Source organism: Artemia sp. Qi Xiang Cuo, chromosome 6 (assembly GCF_049724085.1).
Source record: "Artemia sp. Qi Xiang Cuo chromosome 6, ASM4972408v1, whole genome shotgun sequence".
Classification (NCBI taxonomy): domain Eukaryota; kingdom Metazoa; phylum Arthropoda; class Branchiopoda; order Anostraca; family Artemiidae; genus Artemia; species Artemia sp. Qi Xiang Cuo.
Window position 1 is genome coordinate 77,853,151 of NC_142799.1, and position 20,138 is coordinate 77,873,288.

General features: G+C 36.2%; 2 protein-coding genes across 3 annotated transcripts in view; one reads left to right on the forward strand and one right to left on the reverse strand.

Annotated features, from left to right (window-relative positions):
• isoQC (iso Glutaminyl cyclase) overlaps positions 1 to 20,138 on the reverse strand; it is an 85,937-nt gene that overhangs the window by 17,548 nt on the left and 48,251 nt on the right. For both annotated transcript variants that reach the window (XM_089091219.1, XM_089091220.1), the window contains exon 6: positions 185 to 401. In XM_089091219.1, coding sequence (XP_088947345.1) covers positions 185 to 401 — 217 coding nt within the window. The remainder of the gene's footprint in view (positions 1 to 184; positions 402 to 20,138) is intronic.
• On the forward strand, positions 9,285 to 14,261 carry LOC148951619 (uncharacterized). Its single transcript, XM_089091221.1, has 3 exons — positions 9,285 to 9,410; positions 10,728 to 11,026; positions 14,078 to 14,261. Exons 1-3 carry the CDS (start codon positions 9,312 to 9,314, stop codon positions 14,199 to 14,201), a joined length of 522 nt encoding a protein of 173 aa, XP_088947347.1. The 5' UTR covers positions 9,285 to 9,311; the 3' UTR covers positions 14,202 to 14,261.

The window sequence follows — 20,138 nt, forward strand, 5'->3', positions numbered from 1 at the left end:
TACACAATTTATTTTTTTTTTATAATCTGCACAATAGAGTCAGATTTCTTCAAGATTCAAAGCAATAAAAAAAAAGCAAAAACAATTTTAATCTGAAAATTTAGAAAAATTAGTGTCCGTTTTAATCATTTTTCACAGACACAATAGCACAAAATAGAAAAGTCCCAAAAAATATTTAATATACCTCTCTGTAAGAATGGAATATGATCGTCTTCAATAGCAGCAAACGTTCTTTTTTTGCTAAAAAACTTCCTTCGGCTGACATTTTGGGGAATAGCTCTATAACCTCTGAGTTTATCTTCAATTACAGCTAGTCGCTGGTATGAACTATCAGAACTATCAAAATAGGAATAAAATGTCGGGTTCCTGGTTCCAAGCAAGTCAAGCAAGATAAATAGATCCTATAAAAATATAACAAAATTACCGACATGACGGTTTTGACTTTAAACGTTAGGCACTTGAAACTTGATCAGTAAATTTTGTTGTGTCAGATTCATACAGACTTTCAGGTCATGCAGACAGAGGCAAGGCAACATAATGATACTTCTAATGGTAAGTAGACTGGACCAAAGAGACCTTAAAAAGAACAATAAACATTGGTGGAAAAATATGGATATATTGATTATTGACGCAAAAATTGGCTATTTTTATTGCTTGTCTGCTTTCAAACTTTCGGCCTTGTAGACATTTCAATTAAAATTTTAGGACGAAGGAAAACTCAACAAAGATAAAAAAGGAAACAATTCTGGTTGACACCCCTTTGCCGTCATAAATTTTGTATAATAAATCTAAGTTGAAAACCTTAATTTTACGTAATATTTAGATAGCTACCCAACCTCTGTCCCCAACAAAAGCAAATTTGGACAATCAAAAATTAAATTCTCTAACACAAAAGCAGAGGCCATTGACTCTGAATATTGTTTCAGCAGATTTTTCCTTTGAGAATAGCTTATGTAACACATTTCGGTATTTAAATCAGCAATGTGAAAATGTCAGAAAATGTCTTTTAGGCGTAACAGTGGCAACATAGAAACAGATCTATATCCTATTTCGCCGAAGATTGGGGTTGGCTCTGTTATCCAGTCCTATAATTTTTTGGTGAAAGTGCGTTACAGAATAATGAACTCTGAAGAAAAAAAAATCGACTATATTTCTTTTCAAAGATAATATTTAAGAGATCACGCCTTTCATTTGTCGTTTGGTTGTTGTAATTGTTAATTGACTTTTATTATTTATTATTATTATCATTTTATATACATTTTGGTCAAAGGAGTATCCAGGATTTTTGTTCGGGAGGGGAAGGGTTAGAAAACTTTACAAACACAACAACAATTTGTTTATATCCATTTGTGTTACCTTTTAACGAGTCACACGAAGAAATGGACAGAGGGGGGTTCAAAGCCTGAACCCCCCCCCCTGGATACGGCCTTGTTTTGGTCCTTTTTTATTAATTAACTCTCTCTCTCTCTTTCCGGAGATAATATTTGAAGTCAAACTGGGTGATAAGGCTCCAACCTCCTTAAGAACCAAGTAATTTCAGAAAGGCGTTCCCCACCCAGACTCCGCCCTCCCGAAGCAGTTTCTCAGCCTCTGCCTACCTTGTCTACCGTTCGCTGATGTACCTCCAGGTCTGAAAAAAGACTTTGTCCCTACGTTTCGGAAAAATAATATAAACAATAATAAAATGAAATAATAAAAAATAAAATAAATAAAACATAATATATAAATAAATAAAATACAATAAATATAATAAATAAAATAAAAATAAATAAGACATCCCGCAAGTTTCCCTCGTCATATTAATTGGTACAGGTTCAGTCTATATTTTGTATTTATTCGCTTTTTCCCTTCCCTTTTTTAATGTATCTTTTAATTTTTTATATTTACCTCTATTTTCTATGTTTTATTGATTTTACCCGATTTTATATTTTTAACATGATATGACTAATCTCAGTTAAAATCACGACTAATGATTGGATTTTCATTCTGATGCTTTTAACTCTGGCATTCTTTTGCCCGTCTTTTAGTTTTATTTGCTTCTTATGCTTTTTTTTGTTTGTTCTATTTTTATTTATCAACCCCGAAATTCGAATTCAGCCCTTCGAGGCTGTGATACAATTTTTTTTTGCATTAAAAAGAAATCTTATTTAAGTGAATTGTGGCAGTGAACCAATAGCTAACGAAAATAACTACAGAAAATATATAAAAACTATTCCTTTGTTTGAACCTAACAGATAATACATACAACCAAGGCGTATCCAGGGGCAGGGTTAGGGGGTTTTGACCCCTCCCCCCCCCAAAATATTTGCCCGACTCGTAAATAATGTAACGAAAATGAATATAAATTTTTTTGATGCCTTTTTAAAGTATTCTTTTGTAATTTTTTTTTCGGAAGGGGGGGGGATTCTTTTGTAAAATCCCCCCGAAAAAAAAAATCCTGGGTATGGCCCTGCATGCAACCTCACTTTGACGTCTAAAGGTTGTATCTGGCATTTTCACAGCTTTGAAACAATTACAAAAAATCGTTTTCTAAGTTGTTCTCAAAGGGAGGATCAGCTGAACAAGGTTCATTCAATCACACTTTAATCCTCTTGATCTACATTATACTGCTCATTCTCCATTTGAGAACGGCTTAGCATAGAGTTTTCGGGCATTGTCTCAGCAGTGTCAAAACGTCCGATATGAGCTTTAGGCATTCTAGTGACACCGCACAAACACCTCAATATTCCATTTCACCAAAGATTTTGGTTGGTTCAGCACGGCTGTGATAATTAAAAGGGCGACATACGCCATTTTTGTAACTTTTCAGAAGAGCCAAAAAACGGAAAAATGTTTGTCCGTGGTGCATGTCTCTTTTTAGTCTTCGAAGTTTTGTCCTCGTCCAAAAGTGGCGTATGTCTCTTATTTATCTTCGTAACGGTAAGAAATAGGGCAATTCTGACTGCACTATACGATTTCTTGTGCTAAATTTACCCATAACACATACATAAGTTATTTTCGATCAAAATGGCACATGCTGCCATTTTGATTATCACAGTTGTCGGATGTTAGGTAGGTCAAAAGTTGTGTATGTCTCATTTTTATCTTCATAATTGTACGAGATAAGAGAATTCTGACTGCACCATTCGATTCCCCGTGCTACGGTTACCACCTACATATACATACCTTATTTTTGACCAAAATGGCATAGGTCGCCCTTTTAATTATTACAGCCGAAAAGGAGACACGTGCTCTGCACGTATCTCCTTTTTGGCCCAGCTGCGCTCCACGTCCAAAAGTGGCGCATGTCTCTTTTTTCTCTTCGCAACGGTAGAAGATAGGAGAATTCTGACTTCACCATTCGATTCCTCGTGCTGGGTTTACCCATGACACACACATAACTCATTTTCGACCAAAATGGCATATGTCACCCTTTTAATTATCACAGCCGAGCAGTCCAAACCTACAAAAACCTTATCTTTTTTATAATCACTATATCCAGTGATTATTGAGGCGTAAAGAAACCTAATTGCTGTTGTGTTATTACAAATAAGAGTAATAATCGAAGCAAAACACTTCCGTCACACTTCAATAATCCATATAAAAGAGTCTAGATTATTGACTTTTCAGAGCGCAATAAAATTGGCACATACAAGGCAGGGCCGTAATTTCGTCAAAATTCTGGGGGGGGGCAAGTAGGAGTTGATTTTTCCAAGTCAAGTGAAAATGACCAAGTGAGAAATGAAAAATGAGCCATATAGTAATACTAAAGAAAACTGATCCGTTTCTGTGGGTGTTTGAATTATATAGGCCTATCTTAGTTTTGACAAGATTTATGAAGACAATAAATTTCAGCTTGGGGGGAGGGGTAAACTGAAGTCTGGGGGACAGTTTTCCCCTGCCCTACAGAAAATTACGCCCCAGACACAAGGGGAGCCAATTCACAGAAATGCAGTGGGACAAGGATTTGTTATAGCAGATATTTAATAAAGATATGCAAAAAAAAGGAATTTTCAAAATCAAGAGAAGAGGCAGTTATTTTTCCAATCTTCTGCAATTAAAACATAAAAAAAGGCATTTTTCAAGCTGAAATTTTAGATCTTTATCTTGTCTGAAATATTTGGAAACACAACAAATTGTAAAAAGTTGCGAGAAAAATAAATTGAAAGCTGAAAAAAGAAGGTATGGCAACAATCAGGGCCGGATTTAAAGATTTAACGCTCCTAAGCCCAAGCGTCTTTGCCGCTCCGTTTTTGCGAGATCTTCAGGAAAATCCCCAGAAATTCGGGGATAGAGGAAGCACTGAACGGAACACAATTGACGAGCCAAAAGCAATGAAAGAGAGAGGCGATACCAAACTCTCTGCTGCCATTCTTGGGAGAAATCTGACAGTTAATAAATGGCCACAGAATTCCTGCGTTGCTTTAAAATCATTTTCTGTGAATACGCTGCATGGCAGCGGAGTTCACCTGGTACTCTGACGATAAATAACATTGGTCCAGTTTTTGTTAAGAAAAAAAAAATCATTTGGTGATAATTTATTGCGCCCCTGGGCCCGGGCCTAGGGGCGCTATACATTGTTACTGTTTCCTTTCAGCTTTATTTTCTAATACCATGAGTCATGAGGACAACCAGAGAAGAGACAAGGGGACGATGCCCCCTATCCCCCAGAAACAAGAAACTATTTGAAAATGTATCAAAGGAGGACAATGAGAAACACTCCCCTTGGAATCCTCCCCTCGCAAAAATAAAACTTATTGCAGTACTCCCCCCGCCCCGCACCCCCCCTCCGCATTCTTACAACAAGATAATTTTCTTGTGGTACTCTAACTACGAATAAGTCTATTGACTAAGCATCCACAGTTAATTCAAAAATAAATTTGATGTAAGAATGTTTCTTAGAGAGTGATCTAAAGTTGCTTAAAAAAAAAATTCCAATTTTACATTTTTTTTTCACGTACATATCAACGTTAAAAAATATCAAACAAATTTCTGAGGCGTAGCTCGGTAGACACATGAAAGTGAATATTAGCTGCCGAAAAATAGCAAAATTTTCGTCTTATGTAGAAGCGTTAAAACAATAGGACTTCACAAACATAAATATCCAAACATTATATAGGAAACATAACCTTAATTAATTACCAAATTTATAAGAAATTGTGCTAAGAAAAATATTTATAATTAATACAATTAATAATTAATAAATTATAATTAATACAAAATAATTAATACAATTAATACAGTAGTCTTAAGAACAAGAAACAATCCATTTAGTTTTTGCTTAATATCACGGGAATATTCCATTTTCTGTTCCAGCATTAGCATCTTCTCAAAAACGCCTAGAGTTTGTGGAACAGGCTGTTAGTTGATAATATAGGGGTTTAACTACCCAATAAATTCCCAAAATTACCCCTTCTATGGCTTCTGGACCCACGGTCGAATAAAGAATTTATATATACGTATATTTGGGGTGGGGGGGGGGGGGTTAGGAGGGGTACAACAATGAACCTTGTATCCCCAGATTAGTATTTTTTGTATTTCCGTCTCTATAGGTAGTGAAACTTTTAACATTCTGGGAGTGCGAGGGGCCGCAGGTGCTTCTTTCCCCTCCCTTTGGATCCGCTCTTGTCTAGAGCCAATGTGTATGCAATCAGGGAAACAATAGCCAAAAGAAAAAAACAGTATCCATAGAGTAGCCGAGGGCAGGTCAAGTAGATATTAATAAACTATTGAGTTTAGATATAAACAAACAGAAAATCAAATAATATAGCACTCTATACAAGAGAATATTACCATACCATACAATTATCATACAAGAGAAAATATAAGTGAAGTAAAAATAAAAGACAAAGATAACTAGGCATTTTCAAATAGGACCGATCAAATGAATACCCATATTCTCTATAAGTTTCAGACCTATAAAAGGCCTGTAATTAATCCATTTTAACTACATTAAACAAAGATAAAAATCTTATGCTCTGAAACATAGCAATGAACTTGATTCAAAAATATTTGATCACGCTTCCAACTTTTAAACGCAGTTTAGACACCATCCTAGTAAAAGTATTGATAGCTTTTATCAAGTTAAGGGCTTAAAATCGCGCTATAAACAATTTCATGGCTTAATCCTTAATAAGACTTAAAATCTATGCGCATTCAGGGAGTGTTGAGGGGGGAGGGAGAGTGTAAGTTGAATTATTTCTTGGGGGCGACGTTAAATGGAAAGATAGCGTGCATATCCAAATTGTCAAAATACTCTATCTACAATATCTTAAGAAACGCTCTGGGGATATTGCTAAAAACTTGTGATGACGAAGGAGGAAAGGAGGAAGACATCGAATTTTATGTTGAGGAGGAGCTGACCTCCTCATTTTGTCCTTATTAAACCTATACGATTTAACTATGAACTGCCACAGGACTTAGAATCTATGCACAATTAAGTAGCGATAAAACAAATAAAAATCCTTAAGCTCAGGAACATAGTAATATGCGTGACTTAAAAACATTTAATCACACTTACCTACTTTAAAACGCAGTTTAGACACCATTCTATTACACGTATTGATTGGCTTTAATAATTGGCTAAAGGTGAAGAGGCTATTGCTACAAGTGTCTAGGAAGTAGTTATAAAAAGAAGTAATTATTTCTAAAAATATTTTGTAGATCATTTTTTAGTCTGGGTCCTGCAGAACGCTTAGGCTCAGCAAAATTTTTGAAAAATCCTATGAATTCTATTCCAGAGGGGTATAAGCATCTAAAAAGTACAGAGGGAGAGATCAGATAGGTTTTTGTCTCCTCTGCCGGGAGCGGACACGGATTTTTTTTGGGGGGGGGGGGGGGAATCAGGAAAACTTGGACTCCCCTACTGATATTTCTTGTCCCTCTGTCCAAATAAGTATTTCAATCTTCAAATTTCTGGGGGAGGACATGCCCCCTTGCCCCCTAGATTCGCACCTTTGCACCAAAAAATTATCGGTTATTCAAGGACAGAAAAATAAAATCTGATTGTTAGAACTGATTCAGTGGAAACGCATAAAGCCATATATATCTGCAAAAAAAAAAAAAAAAAAATTAAAAAAAAATCGTCAATTCAATTCTTTAATGAAAAAAACCTCCATATAAAGTTATTGCTATTTTTTGGTAGAGCCAGATGCCAAATGTAAAAAAAGAGATAGAAACACGGTTGAAAAATCAGCAAAAAGGAAAAAAAACGCTAAAAACATATAATACCAAACAGCTTAAAGCGTATCTTTCCTTTGAAGTTAGTTGTTTTTGGAACTCAACAGATTGTAAATGTTTGAATTTTTACGGAAAAACCTTTGTCAGCTTTAGCCGATTAGTTTTCTTATCTGTTTTTACAAATCAATGTGGCAGCACTGACGAAATGTAATACTGCCCTAAAACTTCATAGTTTTGAAACAGCCAATGGAAAAATCTTAAAAAAAAGTAATGGTCTGGAAATCGTACCTACCCCTTATCCTGACAATGTTTTTGGCGACTCTGTCCAGCCTCTTATTATAAATTAAATAAAAAAAAACAGTTTTTTTAACTGAAAGTAAGGAGCGACATTTAAAACTTAAACCGAACAGAAATTATTCCGTATATGAAAGGGGCTGTCCTCTCCTTAACGCCTCGCCCTTTACACAAAAGTTTTTTATTTTTTAAAAAAAACAGAGCTGTGAGAAAGAGTCTAACTTTAGCGTAAAGAGCGAGGCGTTGAGGAGGAGACAGCCCCTTTCATATACGGAGTAATTTCTCCTCGTTTTAAGTTTTAATGTCGCTCCTTACTTTTAGTTAAAAAAACTTGTTTTATTTATTTAATTTCTGAACGTTTTTGAAGTAATGCAGCTTTGATTTGGGCTCACCGTACATGAATAATTAAAACTTTAGCGTAAAGAGAGAGGTATTGACTAGGGGATGAACCCCCTCATATACGTAATAATTTCTGTTCGTTTTAAGTTGTGATGTTGCTCCTCACTTTCAGAGGAGAAAACATTTTTTTTATTTAATTTCTGATCGTTTTTTAAATAATGCTGGGAAATCCGGCTCCCCCTTCATAGAAAAGATCCTTCCCCCAATGAAACATCCTCTATGGAAACATCCTCCCACATAATCCACGTAATTGGAGGGGCCAAGTTGCCCTCCAATTTTTTTGGTCACTTAAAAAGGGCACTAGAACTTTTAATTTCCATTCGAATGAGCCCTTTCAAGATATACTAGGACTGCTGCATCGATACTATGTCCCCTGAAAAAAAAAAAAAAGCAATCGTGATCTTTCAGGGTTTCTCTGATACGCTGAATCTGATGGCGTGATTTTCATTAAGAGTTATATGACTTTTAGGAGTTGTTTCCCCTTTTTTCGAAAATAAGGTAAATTTTCTAAGGCTCGTAACATTCGATGGGTAAGACTAAACTTGATGAAACTTATACATTTGAAATCAGCATAAAAATCTGATTCTTTTCATGTATCTATTGGTATCAGAATTCGTTTTTTTAGAGTTTCAGTTACTATTGAGCCGGGTCGCTCCTTACTTACAGTTGGTTACCACGAACTGTTTGATTAAAAACTATCAGACAATACAATTAGAGGAAAGAACCAGCAGTAAGGAATGCAATATAGCATAATCTTCATATTCACAAAATATTGCTGGAAGGAGGAGGGGGGGGGGGGGGTCAAGCAATCATCAATACCCCTTGTCATGCCAAGTTTTCCAGCGACCCCACCCAAATTTATACAACTGCATTAAAAAATATTAGACAATAGAAATAGGGGGAGTAAAAACCATATTAATAAATGAAACAGCATCAGTTTTGCATTCATAAAAGTGTTGTTGGGAGGGAGGGGGTCGAAAAATCACACAGCCCCTTATCCTGCCAATGTTTTCGATGATTCTGCCCAATTTCATATAGCTAGATTAAAACTGTTAGAGAATAAAAATGCGGGCATTCAGAACCAGCATTCAGAAGTGTAATATAGCATAATCTTTATGTTTAGAAAAGTATTGCTGAAAGGGATAATGTCCTGAGTTCATACTTTCCCCTTATCCTGTCAATGTTCTCGGAACCCTACCCAACCTTATATCATTAAATTCAAAACTATAGTTTCTATTGTCTAAATAAATATGAACTTACAAACTTTATATTTTATTATCTGATAAGCAACAGACAGTAAAAATGGGCGTAAGAGTTACCATTAAGAAATGTAATATAATGTACTTTTAGTCACGAACCATTAGCTCCTATCAATTAGACATAAGTTTGAGTTGGTTATGTTGGCACAAGTAAGCCTTCACGATTGACCGCGATTGGAACCAAGACCCACTCAAGGTTACATGACACGCTGTATATATAGCCTCAGAATTCCACACAAAAGTATCAGTTACTTTTCTTCCGCTCTTGGAATACATCTAAATCCTCACAAAATGGTTAAGGTAAGAGACATGAATTTTATTTAGTTAGGTTACTTTTCCTCAATAATTGTTACAAAATACATTTTCAAATACGAATAGTAAAATTAAGCTGTTTTTATTGTGGGGGCGCTTACTGCTTGAAATTATATGAAGGAGAGCCACACCTCCCTTACGAATAAAAAAGTAGCGAAAAGTGATTTTTTAAAACTGTGACAATATAGGGTTTTCCACAGTCTTACCCCTAAAGGGCTGGACATACGTAGCTGATTTCGGGAACTGATTTGCAAATCAGCACCGATTTTAAAAGAAATCGGCATCGATTTGAGCTTGAAAAGTGCCCTAGTTTTCGGCACCGATTTACAAAATCAGCGCCGATTTTCATCATGATCATCAGTCACACAGAGATGTCTGTGGTGAAAGACCCCGCTACTGAGCTGAGAATTAAACTGAGAACTAAGCTGAGATCAATCAAGCAACTATTAATACACTCCGGTTGACTATTTGTGTCCATGATTTTGAAAATCTCGCGCAATAAATTTTTCTTTCAACAAATTTTTCTTACCGCTATTGTTTGTCCACTGATGCTGAAATCGGTTCCCGAAATCAGCTACGTATGCCGAGCCCTCAACACCGGAAAAAGGTTACTGGCCAGGGTTGCCACCGCGGTCAGTTCCTTAAGTGCTACAAATGCCCTAATTTGTGTGCTACACAGCGATTTTTGGTGCTACAGTCAAAAAATTAACTGTAATAGTGCTATAATAGCACAAGAGTGCTATTTTAACACTATTTTAGAAACCCTGAGCACGAGATACAGTGCTACACATCATAAAACAGTGCTAAAATAGCAAATTCGTGCTAAAGGTGGCAACCCTGTTACTGCATCTTGTCCCCCCTATAAAGACAAACCGAAGCGGCGTATCGGACTCCGCGTTCGACCTATTTGTGATTTTAGTGAATAGTTTAATGAGAGTTGTAAAAACCAGTTGCTGCTGAACTCTCATAAACTAGCCTTGTGTTAAAAAAAGAGATCTTCAGCAGTAACAATTTGATAAAAAATATGAAATGTCATATTGCGTAGATCATATTATTGTTTTTAAAGTCCAACATCAAATGCTCATTTTCACTATGTATGCGAACTGGTGTAATTGTGCAAAAGCCCACAAGGGCAGTGACAAAACGATCAAGGCACCAATCAAAAAGTGACAGCATTTAATATCAAACACAAAAACACGTAATTCTAATCCAAGATAAACCTACAAAAATTTCAACTGAAACTCAACTTACTCCAAATGGTTTTCAACCTTATTTAGATGCCTTATATTACTGTATCCCTTTCAGTTTATCATTCTTGCCGCTATTTTTGTCAGCTGCATAGCTGCTCAGTACAATAACAAACCCAGCTATAAACCTTCCTATTCAAAACCCCAGCATCGGCCATCATACCACCAACCATCATACTCCCAGCCAGCTTATCAACCAGCATATCCCAAGCCATCTTATAATGAACCCAGCTACAAGCCCAGCTACGGGGGACAAGTTCCACCTCTCCCACCTTTCGGTGCTGCGGCCAAACATCCAAAATACGGCAGCGGATACGGTGGAGACAAATATGGTGGAGAAGAAATTTATGCCTATAGGTAAGTGATCAAATGATACCAATTCTATTTACCCTTTATGCATCACCGTATGGGTATACCCATATGGGTAGACCCAACTAGCAAATGGTTTAACTCACTAATATAACTTTATATCAAATGGTAAGAAAAAGACCAATTTTTGGCTAGTTGTTGTTTCACCCCTTTAAGATAGAAGGCATCAACTTTGTACACGTTTGAAATTACTTCTTTGTCCACAGACCATACCACCACCCTTTTATTACGTCCGTTGTGCAACACATGTCTGCGGACATGTGAAAGAAAAAAGTAAACTTATGGTATGCATTCTTTGTTTTGTCAGATCCATCTGCGGGTTTTGAAACACACAAGTTATTTAACCTTACCATAGTGCTGTCATGGCACTACTGCATCCCCAACAAGCCAATGGTGCAACTGATAGCAGACACGTAGAGATGAAGGTTTTTCGGGAGGGGGATAAAATACAAATTTTCGGGGGGGGGGGGGAGGGGTGGAGTTCGAAATTAAAAAAATAACTGTTTTGTAGTTTTTTTTAAAGTGAGCAAAAATTCAAGAAAATGTAGAATTTGGGGGGGGAAGGGGTGGGCCCCAAGGCCCTCCCTCTGCGTACATCTCTGACTGATAGTTCTAACTTTGCATTAAGTGCCGAGAAAATGACGATTTTAAAATTTGAGCCACGCTTCTGACAAAAAAAAACAACAAAATTTTATTTATTCAGTCCATAGTTGACACACACCCAGCTAGCCATAAGGAAGAAACGTGCCAATACCTTGTGCATGTGCGGTGAAAAGGCTAGAGGGGTTGGCTATTGTCTGTGAAGACTATATATATTTCAACCATCTATAAAGTTAATATAACTTAAAGCGGCACCATTTTGGGAGCAGCAACTGGCACAATATAACCAAGCTCTACGCTGCCATAGACTGCATGCTGAAGAACAAGTTATCTACATAGATTATATGATAAACTTTTGGATAAGAAAAAATTGTTCCGTTAATTAGTATAGTCATATTTGATTGCATAAGTAGTATAACTAGGTCGGAATTATAATTATATTTTGGTTATTATAGCAACTGCCATGGCCGTATCCAGGGGGGGGCTACCCGGTTTGCACCCCCCCCCCCCCGAAATTTTTTGACCGACTCGAAAATAAGTCGAAAATTAGTAAAACCTAGGTAAAAATCAGTAAAATTAGTCCAAAACTGAGTCAAAAATTAGTAAACCCCCCCCCCCCCCAAAAAGTCAAAAATTGGTAAAACCCCCCCTGAACAAAAATCCTGGATACGGCCCTGGCTACTGCACATATTTGTCGCTATCACGAAAAACTAGAGAGATTCTATAAGATCCGTCAAGCAGTATAGTTCCGAAAGAGGTTAACACTTGTACATGAAATCTATACTGAAACAAATTTCAAGGTTATATGCTTTAGTTACAAATCAGTATGAGAACAACAAGTACCGAACTAACTATAGTTAAATAAAATTCCAATCTTTACGTATGGCTGTGAATTTTCCAACATTTCAACTTGTCTACAATATGTTTTCTATCAAAACTTCCAATTTCTATTAGAACTTCGCCATGACAGGAGGAGGGGGGACAATTAGAAAATAGAGACAAAGTTTATGGAATCAAATTGAACCAACAAAAAAACAAAAAAAACAAATAGTAACTCAGCATTAAAGGCGGAACCACGATTTTTTTCAGGGGGGGGGAGGAATAGGTTATAACTTTTACTCATCGTATAATATTTAAATAAAAGCGATAATTCAGTATGGTAATGAATTTTGAAAATTCCAAGTCAGATTAAGGAAATAAAATTTTAAGAAAAAACCGTAGGGAAAACCGCAAAAATAAAGGATTAGTAATTAGTTCGTTTAATGGGTACACAAATAGCAGTTTCACGCACCGATTATTAAGATAACAAGGAAGTGCCCGTCTAAGCACGAAATGAAGCGAAGAAATTTGAGTAATTCTATCCGTGTTTAAAAAGTATGCAGTGTGAGGAGGAGCCGACCATTTTCCAGAATCATGTACACCCGTTGGTGCGTGTCACCTGTACATGTGGCATCAGAAGTATTGAAAGTGCAACAAGCATGGCCCAAAGTGTACCACGCATGGTGTGAAGAGACAAGGGGTGACCGAACAAGTGGTGCTCCAGTATTGGCGGCGGGTCCAGAGTAGTCGACTCCTTGATGTACTGAACAATAAATATTGCCCAAAATAATTGGATCGAATGATTTCCAAACGAGTCAGCTTGGAATGCAATGAGCTAATTTAAAACCTTTATTCTACACATGTAGTAAAGGAACTAAAGGCCCATTCACAGTGAAGTTTACTAATACCGATATATAGCTAGCATTAATTCGAGCCAATCAAGTTCTTCATGGAATTTTCTGATTGGTTGAAAAATTCTTATTGGCTGCAATTAGCGCTAGCTAAATCTCTATCTCTATTAGTAAAATCACGTTTTGAATAGATCTTAACTCGATCAACTCTTCCTATGTGAACTCTTGCTACCGACCGGTCCCCTTCCCCCTAAAAGATTTTCAGGTTTTCATGGTTTGACCTATAACTTCGATTCTGTAAATTATTCGTATATTTTTCCCCTCCCTCAAATATAACCGGACGGGATAATTTTCTGTGTGCATGTATGATACCAATAATTTTTCAACTCAATGCCTGTCAGACCAATAATGCGAAGACCACTCTTTGGCTGCTAATTTTAGTAAAATGTAGAGTGTAGGAGGCATTTAGATCATTTGTAATGTTTAAAAGTAGTTTTTTTTTAATGTTAGTGCCACTGAGAGGAGAGGAGGTGGGATTCAAAAAAATTAAAAAAAAAAAAAAAAAAAAAAAAAAAAAAAAAAAGCCTGTCAGACCCAAACCCCTTCGACCTAAAAAAATCCAAAAATTTTGCAATTTTTCTAATATTTTCTTAAATTATCCATCAAATTCACTTATTTTTTGTTACACTTTGGGACAGGAATGAAGTCTTACCCCTACCCTAAATTGATTGCAATAAAAGTAATAATTTTTGAAATCTTTATTTTATAGATATGAATCTACAAGCAGAGGGCCTAACGCCATCGACTCTTCCTATGCATACAAAGTTGATGGTCAAGAAGTACAAGTTGCAAGACAAGATCCCCACTATTCCAAAGGATATAATAAGTATTGATCACATAGATTGATAATGATTTCATTACTATTTTTTTGAAAATTAAATATTTCATATAAACATTATTGGTTATCAAGAGTAGTTGAATAGATTTCACCTGGAGAAATAAATCCCCCTTAGACTTTCCAATTGATTGGACAAGATTATATGAACAGTCTCAAAACTTTATCCCATTTTTCAGAGGTAGCAAAAGAATTTGATTCTTATATAAAAGCTGCAATCGTTTAACTTTCAATACCATATTTTATCAAAGAGGTTTCTGAACAGCAGGGCAAAGACCTCAACGGAAGAGAGAAGAGGGCAACTCGCTCGTGAGGTTTGTGTTTATGTTTTTCCGTGGACCGAATAAGGAAGCAAAAACCAGAGCTGGAGGGTCTCTTTAACCGCCTAAAATCAATACACATTAAACACACACACACACACAAAAAAAAACTTTTAGGAAGTGCAATTTAACGGTACTGGGCTTCATAATCAATGCCAGTTCAACACGGGCAATAAAACCTTTTTTTGGAATCAGGTAATTGAAAAAAAAAACATATAAGCCTACTATGTTTTGATTCTGAACATCAGAATGAGTGAATAGAAAAATGAATGATGACAGGAATTGAAAAATTCTTTTGTTGAAAGTTTTTTTTTTAATTAACTACAAAAAAGACTAGGAATATATTTATAGTATACACGAGCATAGGGTTATATACGAACGCGCAAACGAAGGGTAGCTTAATTTTCTACCCCTCCCCCTCCCTCACAAGTCACAAAGCAGTTTCTGTTAGAGTATCTCAACTAAATATTATCGGAAAGCTTGAAGACTTGCTATTTAGATCTATAAATGACTATAAAATTTTGTTATTTTCAGCTGAATGTTCTGATGTCTCCATCATAGATCCGTAAAAATAGAAGTTTCCTTTTATTGAAAACTTATCCACCCTCTAGGCAAAAAATTATGGTTAAATGCCTATAGAAATACATAAAATGTTTACGCTTTGAGATTTGATTTATCACTGAAAAGAAATGTATATGAGAAAGACTTGTCAGAATTAAAAAAACATACAATCCTTAAAAAAAAACAACAACAACACAGAAACAAAATTCATTATTGCGAAGTCATTACAAGAAAAACTGTCTATGAAACGTAAAAAATTCAAACTTCTTTTGGAGCCCAAATTCATTCAATTAAAAAAGGGCCCTTTACAAAAGTATTATGAAAAAAGATGTTTTACTTCCCCCAAAATAAGGCAAAAATTGTTTTCTTCGTGAGGATTTATTTTATTTTATTAAAAATAAAACAAAAGCACTGTGGCTCTATAATACTATGCATCGGGCTAGACTCTTTCGAAAAGATTTAAAAAAAAGGGGAAAGTCATCTCCCAGTTTTTTTTGTGGGGCCTAAAACAAAAAAAAACAAAAAGAGTTCGAATTTTGCTGAATAAGTAGGAACGTTTTCTTGAGCTTACTTCAGAATTACGACCTTTCTAAAAACAACTTGCCATTTTTTTCTTAATTTGACTAGTGCAGAAAGATCCAATTTTTCTGTCAAAATTAAAATGGTCAGTTCAGACGAATTTATTCTTCAAGAAAAATGATGGTACCCTCAGTAAAAACGTCTCAAAATACGCTGTTTCTACTTAAAATCCATCTCAATTTAAAGATACCCAATCAATAATATTACTTTTAAAATATACCATTTACACAAGCTATTTCTAAGTTACTTTGGTCCAAAGCCTGAAAATCAGGTTACACTTATATTTCCTGCTAAAAAGTTTGGTGATGGGTGGGGCGAGGGTGTGGCAAGGACCTCTGACACGCTTTGGCTCTTAAACAGTACAAAACAAAAACCTTTGCACGATTTCAGCTCAACCTAGTTGCAACGTTCCTACATATCTGCCAAAAAGATGGCGATGACAGTGGGTAGGAAGGGAGAAGTTGAAGGAGCTGCAGGCCCACTCTGATACTTCTAATGACACAAATTGAAAATAACTTGCGTGATTCCGCTTCAAAAATGCCTATCTTTCTGCAGAAAGTTGACGGGACGAGGAATAAATGCGACTCGGACTTGTTTTCCCCACCGAATTAGAACCTGGCTCTTATTTACATTGAGTTATTCGATATGTACAGCAAATATGAAGATGTCCACCCGTCAAAGTTTTTAATATGGTTTGCTGTATGCCATGAGCAACAGAATGATGTCATACCGCCCGTCAAGGATTACTGATCAGCGAAAAAAAAGAGAAGAAACCTCAATTTTGTTCCAAAAGTAAATTTTCTTCTATGGGCCAGCTTCTAAATATTACTACTAAGCCCAGTTTCTTTAGCAATGAGAGAGCTGTTGAAAATTTAGGAGGTATATATATGATACCATTGCTCAGCCAGTCCCAAAGAGTCCCAAAAAGACCAAATAAAATGACAAACTCAACCAAAATCCTAACAAAAATGGCCAGTAGTAGTAGATGGCAAAACTTTAGCCCTCTCCGAGATAGACTATTAAACCCTGCTTCAGCTCGCATACTGATGGTTCTGACTCAGTAGCAAGCGAAGGCTGTCTGCGTTACCTAACTAACACTTTCCACATAATAAAGGTCGCACCCTTATATTTTTCTTGCAATTGCATAAAAAACAACAACAAGTTTTTAAACTGAAAGTAAGGAGCAACATTAAAACTCAAAACGAACAGAAATTATTCCGTATAACAAGAGGTTGCCCCCTCCTCATTACTCTTAACGCTGAAGTTTTAAGCACTTTAAAAAAAGGTTCCTATTCTAATTAAACGACCCTTGTGTTTCAGAAGTCGTTCTTAGAAAAATAGGGACAAGCAGTCAATGAGCTTTGGAGGTCGAATAAGCTTTGGAGGGGGCTCTGCTGTTTAGGTCAGGGGCAATCGTATAGCATTATCTATAGTAAAGGTAAAGTGAAAGTGATTGGAATAAATAATACACCGCCGAATTCTCACCGCCGAACAAGGCTCTCGAGAAAGAGTTCGAAAAAGAGCTCGACTCCCTCCTAGCGCCAAATGAACGAAGTTTTGGGTCCTTTGTTACTGTCTCTAGCATCCGTCATATGCTTTCTAAACTCAAAAAGAAGTATTCTCGAGGTGATGATAATATTTGTGGAATGCAACTGGCTATTGGGGGTGACAATGTGTTAAATCACCTTGCTCTTATGTAACAGATGATCTTTAACTGCGATCTTGTCCCCGATGTTTTCTGTGTTGGCGTCGTTACACCAGTTCCCAAAAAGGGAATGATCCCAGGAACTGTTCATCATACCGCCCGATAACTGTTGCGCCGATATTTTTCAAACTCATGGAAATGCTTGTTTTTGGTGATCTAAATGAAGCTTGTTATACTCCCTATTCGCAATTCGGGTTTAAGAGTGGTACTAGTCGCGAGCATGTTCATTCGTTGATAGCTAATCTTTTGCTCAGTGCTCACGATAATAATGATACACTTGTTCTAGCAAGCCACGATGTGCGTAGAGCATTCGACTCTGGTATCCACGCACATATACTTAGTTCTGCTTGTAAACGCGGAGTTGACCGTTCGGTTGTCGTTGTATGGAGGAGCATGTATAGGAGGCTGAGAGTGAAGATTAAAGTCCCCATTCATCGCGGTATGGTGGTATCCACCGTAGTTATACCTGTCCGTAAAGGTATCCGGCAAGGCTCCATTACTTCCCCTCCTCTATACAACAACAGTATTATCGTCCCTCAAGAATCTGCCAAAACGTGCTGCATATATCTAGGAATAGACGTGTCGCTCATCAATTACGCTGATGATATACTTAACGCAAGTAGGACTGTTTCAAGGGTTGAGGATAACTACAATATATTGAGTGATGAATATGCTAAGATTGGGCTAGCTTTTAATGCTGCCAAAAGTGAAGTAGTTGTTTTTCGTCGCAACGCGAAAGATTCGACCCCGATTAGCGTGCTTCAAGGCGATACTGCGGTGAGCTCAAAGCCATCTCTCACTTACCTTGGACTGCCGATCACTTCAGATCTGCGGTCTACTCGTGAAGCACTGGTTGAGCATTTTTCAGAAAAGGCATGCAAAGCATACGGACTACTTCTACCCTGCAAACGTATGTATAACCGCCGTATACTCGGAAGGCTCTATTCGTGTTCGTTATCCCGCATGTTCTGTCACTCTCGCCGTTTTGGTCTCTTTTCACCGAAACAGATAAGCGCTCAGTCCGTCGGGTTTACTATAAGTATGCAAAGTATCTTTTAAGTGTTCCGCCATGGGAGAGAAACTCAAGAGTTTCGAAAAATTACAGTGTTGTGGACCCGACTACTGCAGCTACTGAGCGAATCGTTCGATTTCGGCGTTCGCTCAATCCTGATCATGATATGTGCCGAGCTATCGTAGGCTAGTTTGAATAAGAGTTTAGTATGCTGTATATAGATTGTTATTGAAGTCTTGTTGTTTTTCTTATTGCGTTTTCTTTTTCTCTTTTTTTCTCTTTTTTTTTCAATACTCCGTTGTGTAACCTTGTGTTATTTATGATGGGAAATAAAAACCATTCATTCATTCAAAGACCCATAAGGTTTCAATGTATTAATGTTTGTTCATTCATTTTTTTTTCTTAGAGGCACCTCATGTGGAAGGGGTGGTCCTGTTTAAGTCAGGGGCAATTGTATAGCATTACCTATAGTAATGGTAAAGGTAAGGTAAACCCATATAGTAACCCATATAGTATAGTAAAAAAATAGTATAATATATATATATATATATATATATATATATATATATATATATATATATATATATATATATATATATATATATATATATATATATATATATATATATATATATATATATATATATATATATATATATATATATATATAGTAAAAATATAGTAAAGTAAACCCATATAGTATAGTAAAGGTAAACCCATAAGGTTTCAATGTATTAATGTTTGTTCATTGATTTTTTCCCAGAGGCACCTCATGTGGAAGGGGTGGTCGAATAAGCTTTGGAGGGGGCTTGGTCAATTGGAAATCGAAAGTTCCAGTCCCCTTTTCTAAGATTAAGCCTCCTTTTCAACCAATTACTACCGAATCACTTGTTACTGACTGCAGTGACTAAAAGAAATTCTTATTCTAGTTCAACGGCTCTTGCGCTTTAGCAGTCGATTTGAATTAATCTTCAAATTAATAAAGAATTAGTACTAAGAGAGACGATGGAGGGTGGAGGTAGAAATTGATAAATAATCCTCAGGGCCGTATCCAGGACTTTCGTTTAGGAGGGGTGGGGGAGGGGTTTTGGAGAGGAGCTAGATGCGCAAGCAAATCCTGTTGAAGGTAGTCTTGATGACTGTGAAAGTGATTGAATGTTCCGCTCTTATGATCCAGTGCTTAGTCAATCAAAGACATCAAAGTGTTACAAACCTCTTTTTTAGTTGTACTTTTATAAATATATGAAAAATAACATGTATATGATATGAGGAATGTGGCTGAATATGGCTATTTAAATATGCAAGGCTATTAGGGTATCATTTCTTAGGATCAAATGTAGAAAAACAATGATTAATATGGTTTTACTCCCAAATAATGGTAAACTTGATGTATTTATTTTAATTTTTTTATTCATTTTTTTTACGAATTGGATGTCCGAAATCAGGCATTGTCCAATTGCTGAGGTATTACCCTAGGCACAAGATTACCAAAGGGATAAACTAGACAGTAATTAAATTAATGAACTCTAGATGAAGGGGCATTACCTTATTTAAGCCCGGGAAAATCGGAATCATTAAAACAATTCATTAAAAGCTGTAAGTGATGCTTAAAAAGAAATGCTCAACTGGTCTAACTCTAAAACACCACAGGGCAACTCTAAAACACCAATTTTACCCTGTATTGCCTAGGAAGTACCTTATTTTACTAATTTTACCTTATTTTACCAATTTTATTTAATAAGTTTTTATTTTACGGTA

Bases quoted from the DNA above. Each gene is read 5' to 3' on its own strand.
- LOC148951619 (XM_089091221.1), top strand. From the start codon at position 9,312: ATGACACGCTGTATATATAGCCTCAGAATTCCACACAAAAGTATCAGT. The intron at 9,411-10,727 runs GTAAGAGACATG...TATCCCTTTCAG, and splicing joins ATCCTCACAAAATGGTTAAG to TTTATCATTCTTGCCGCTAT. The intron at 11,027-14,077 runs GTAAGTGATCAA...TTTATTTTATAG, and splicing joins GAAGAAATTTATGCCTATAG to ATATGAATCTACAAGCAGAG.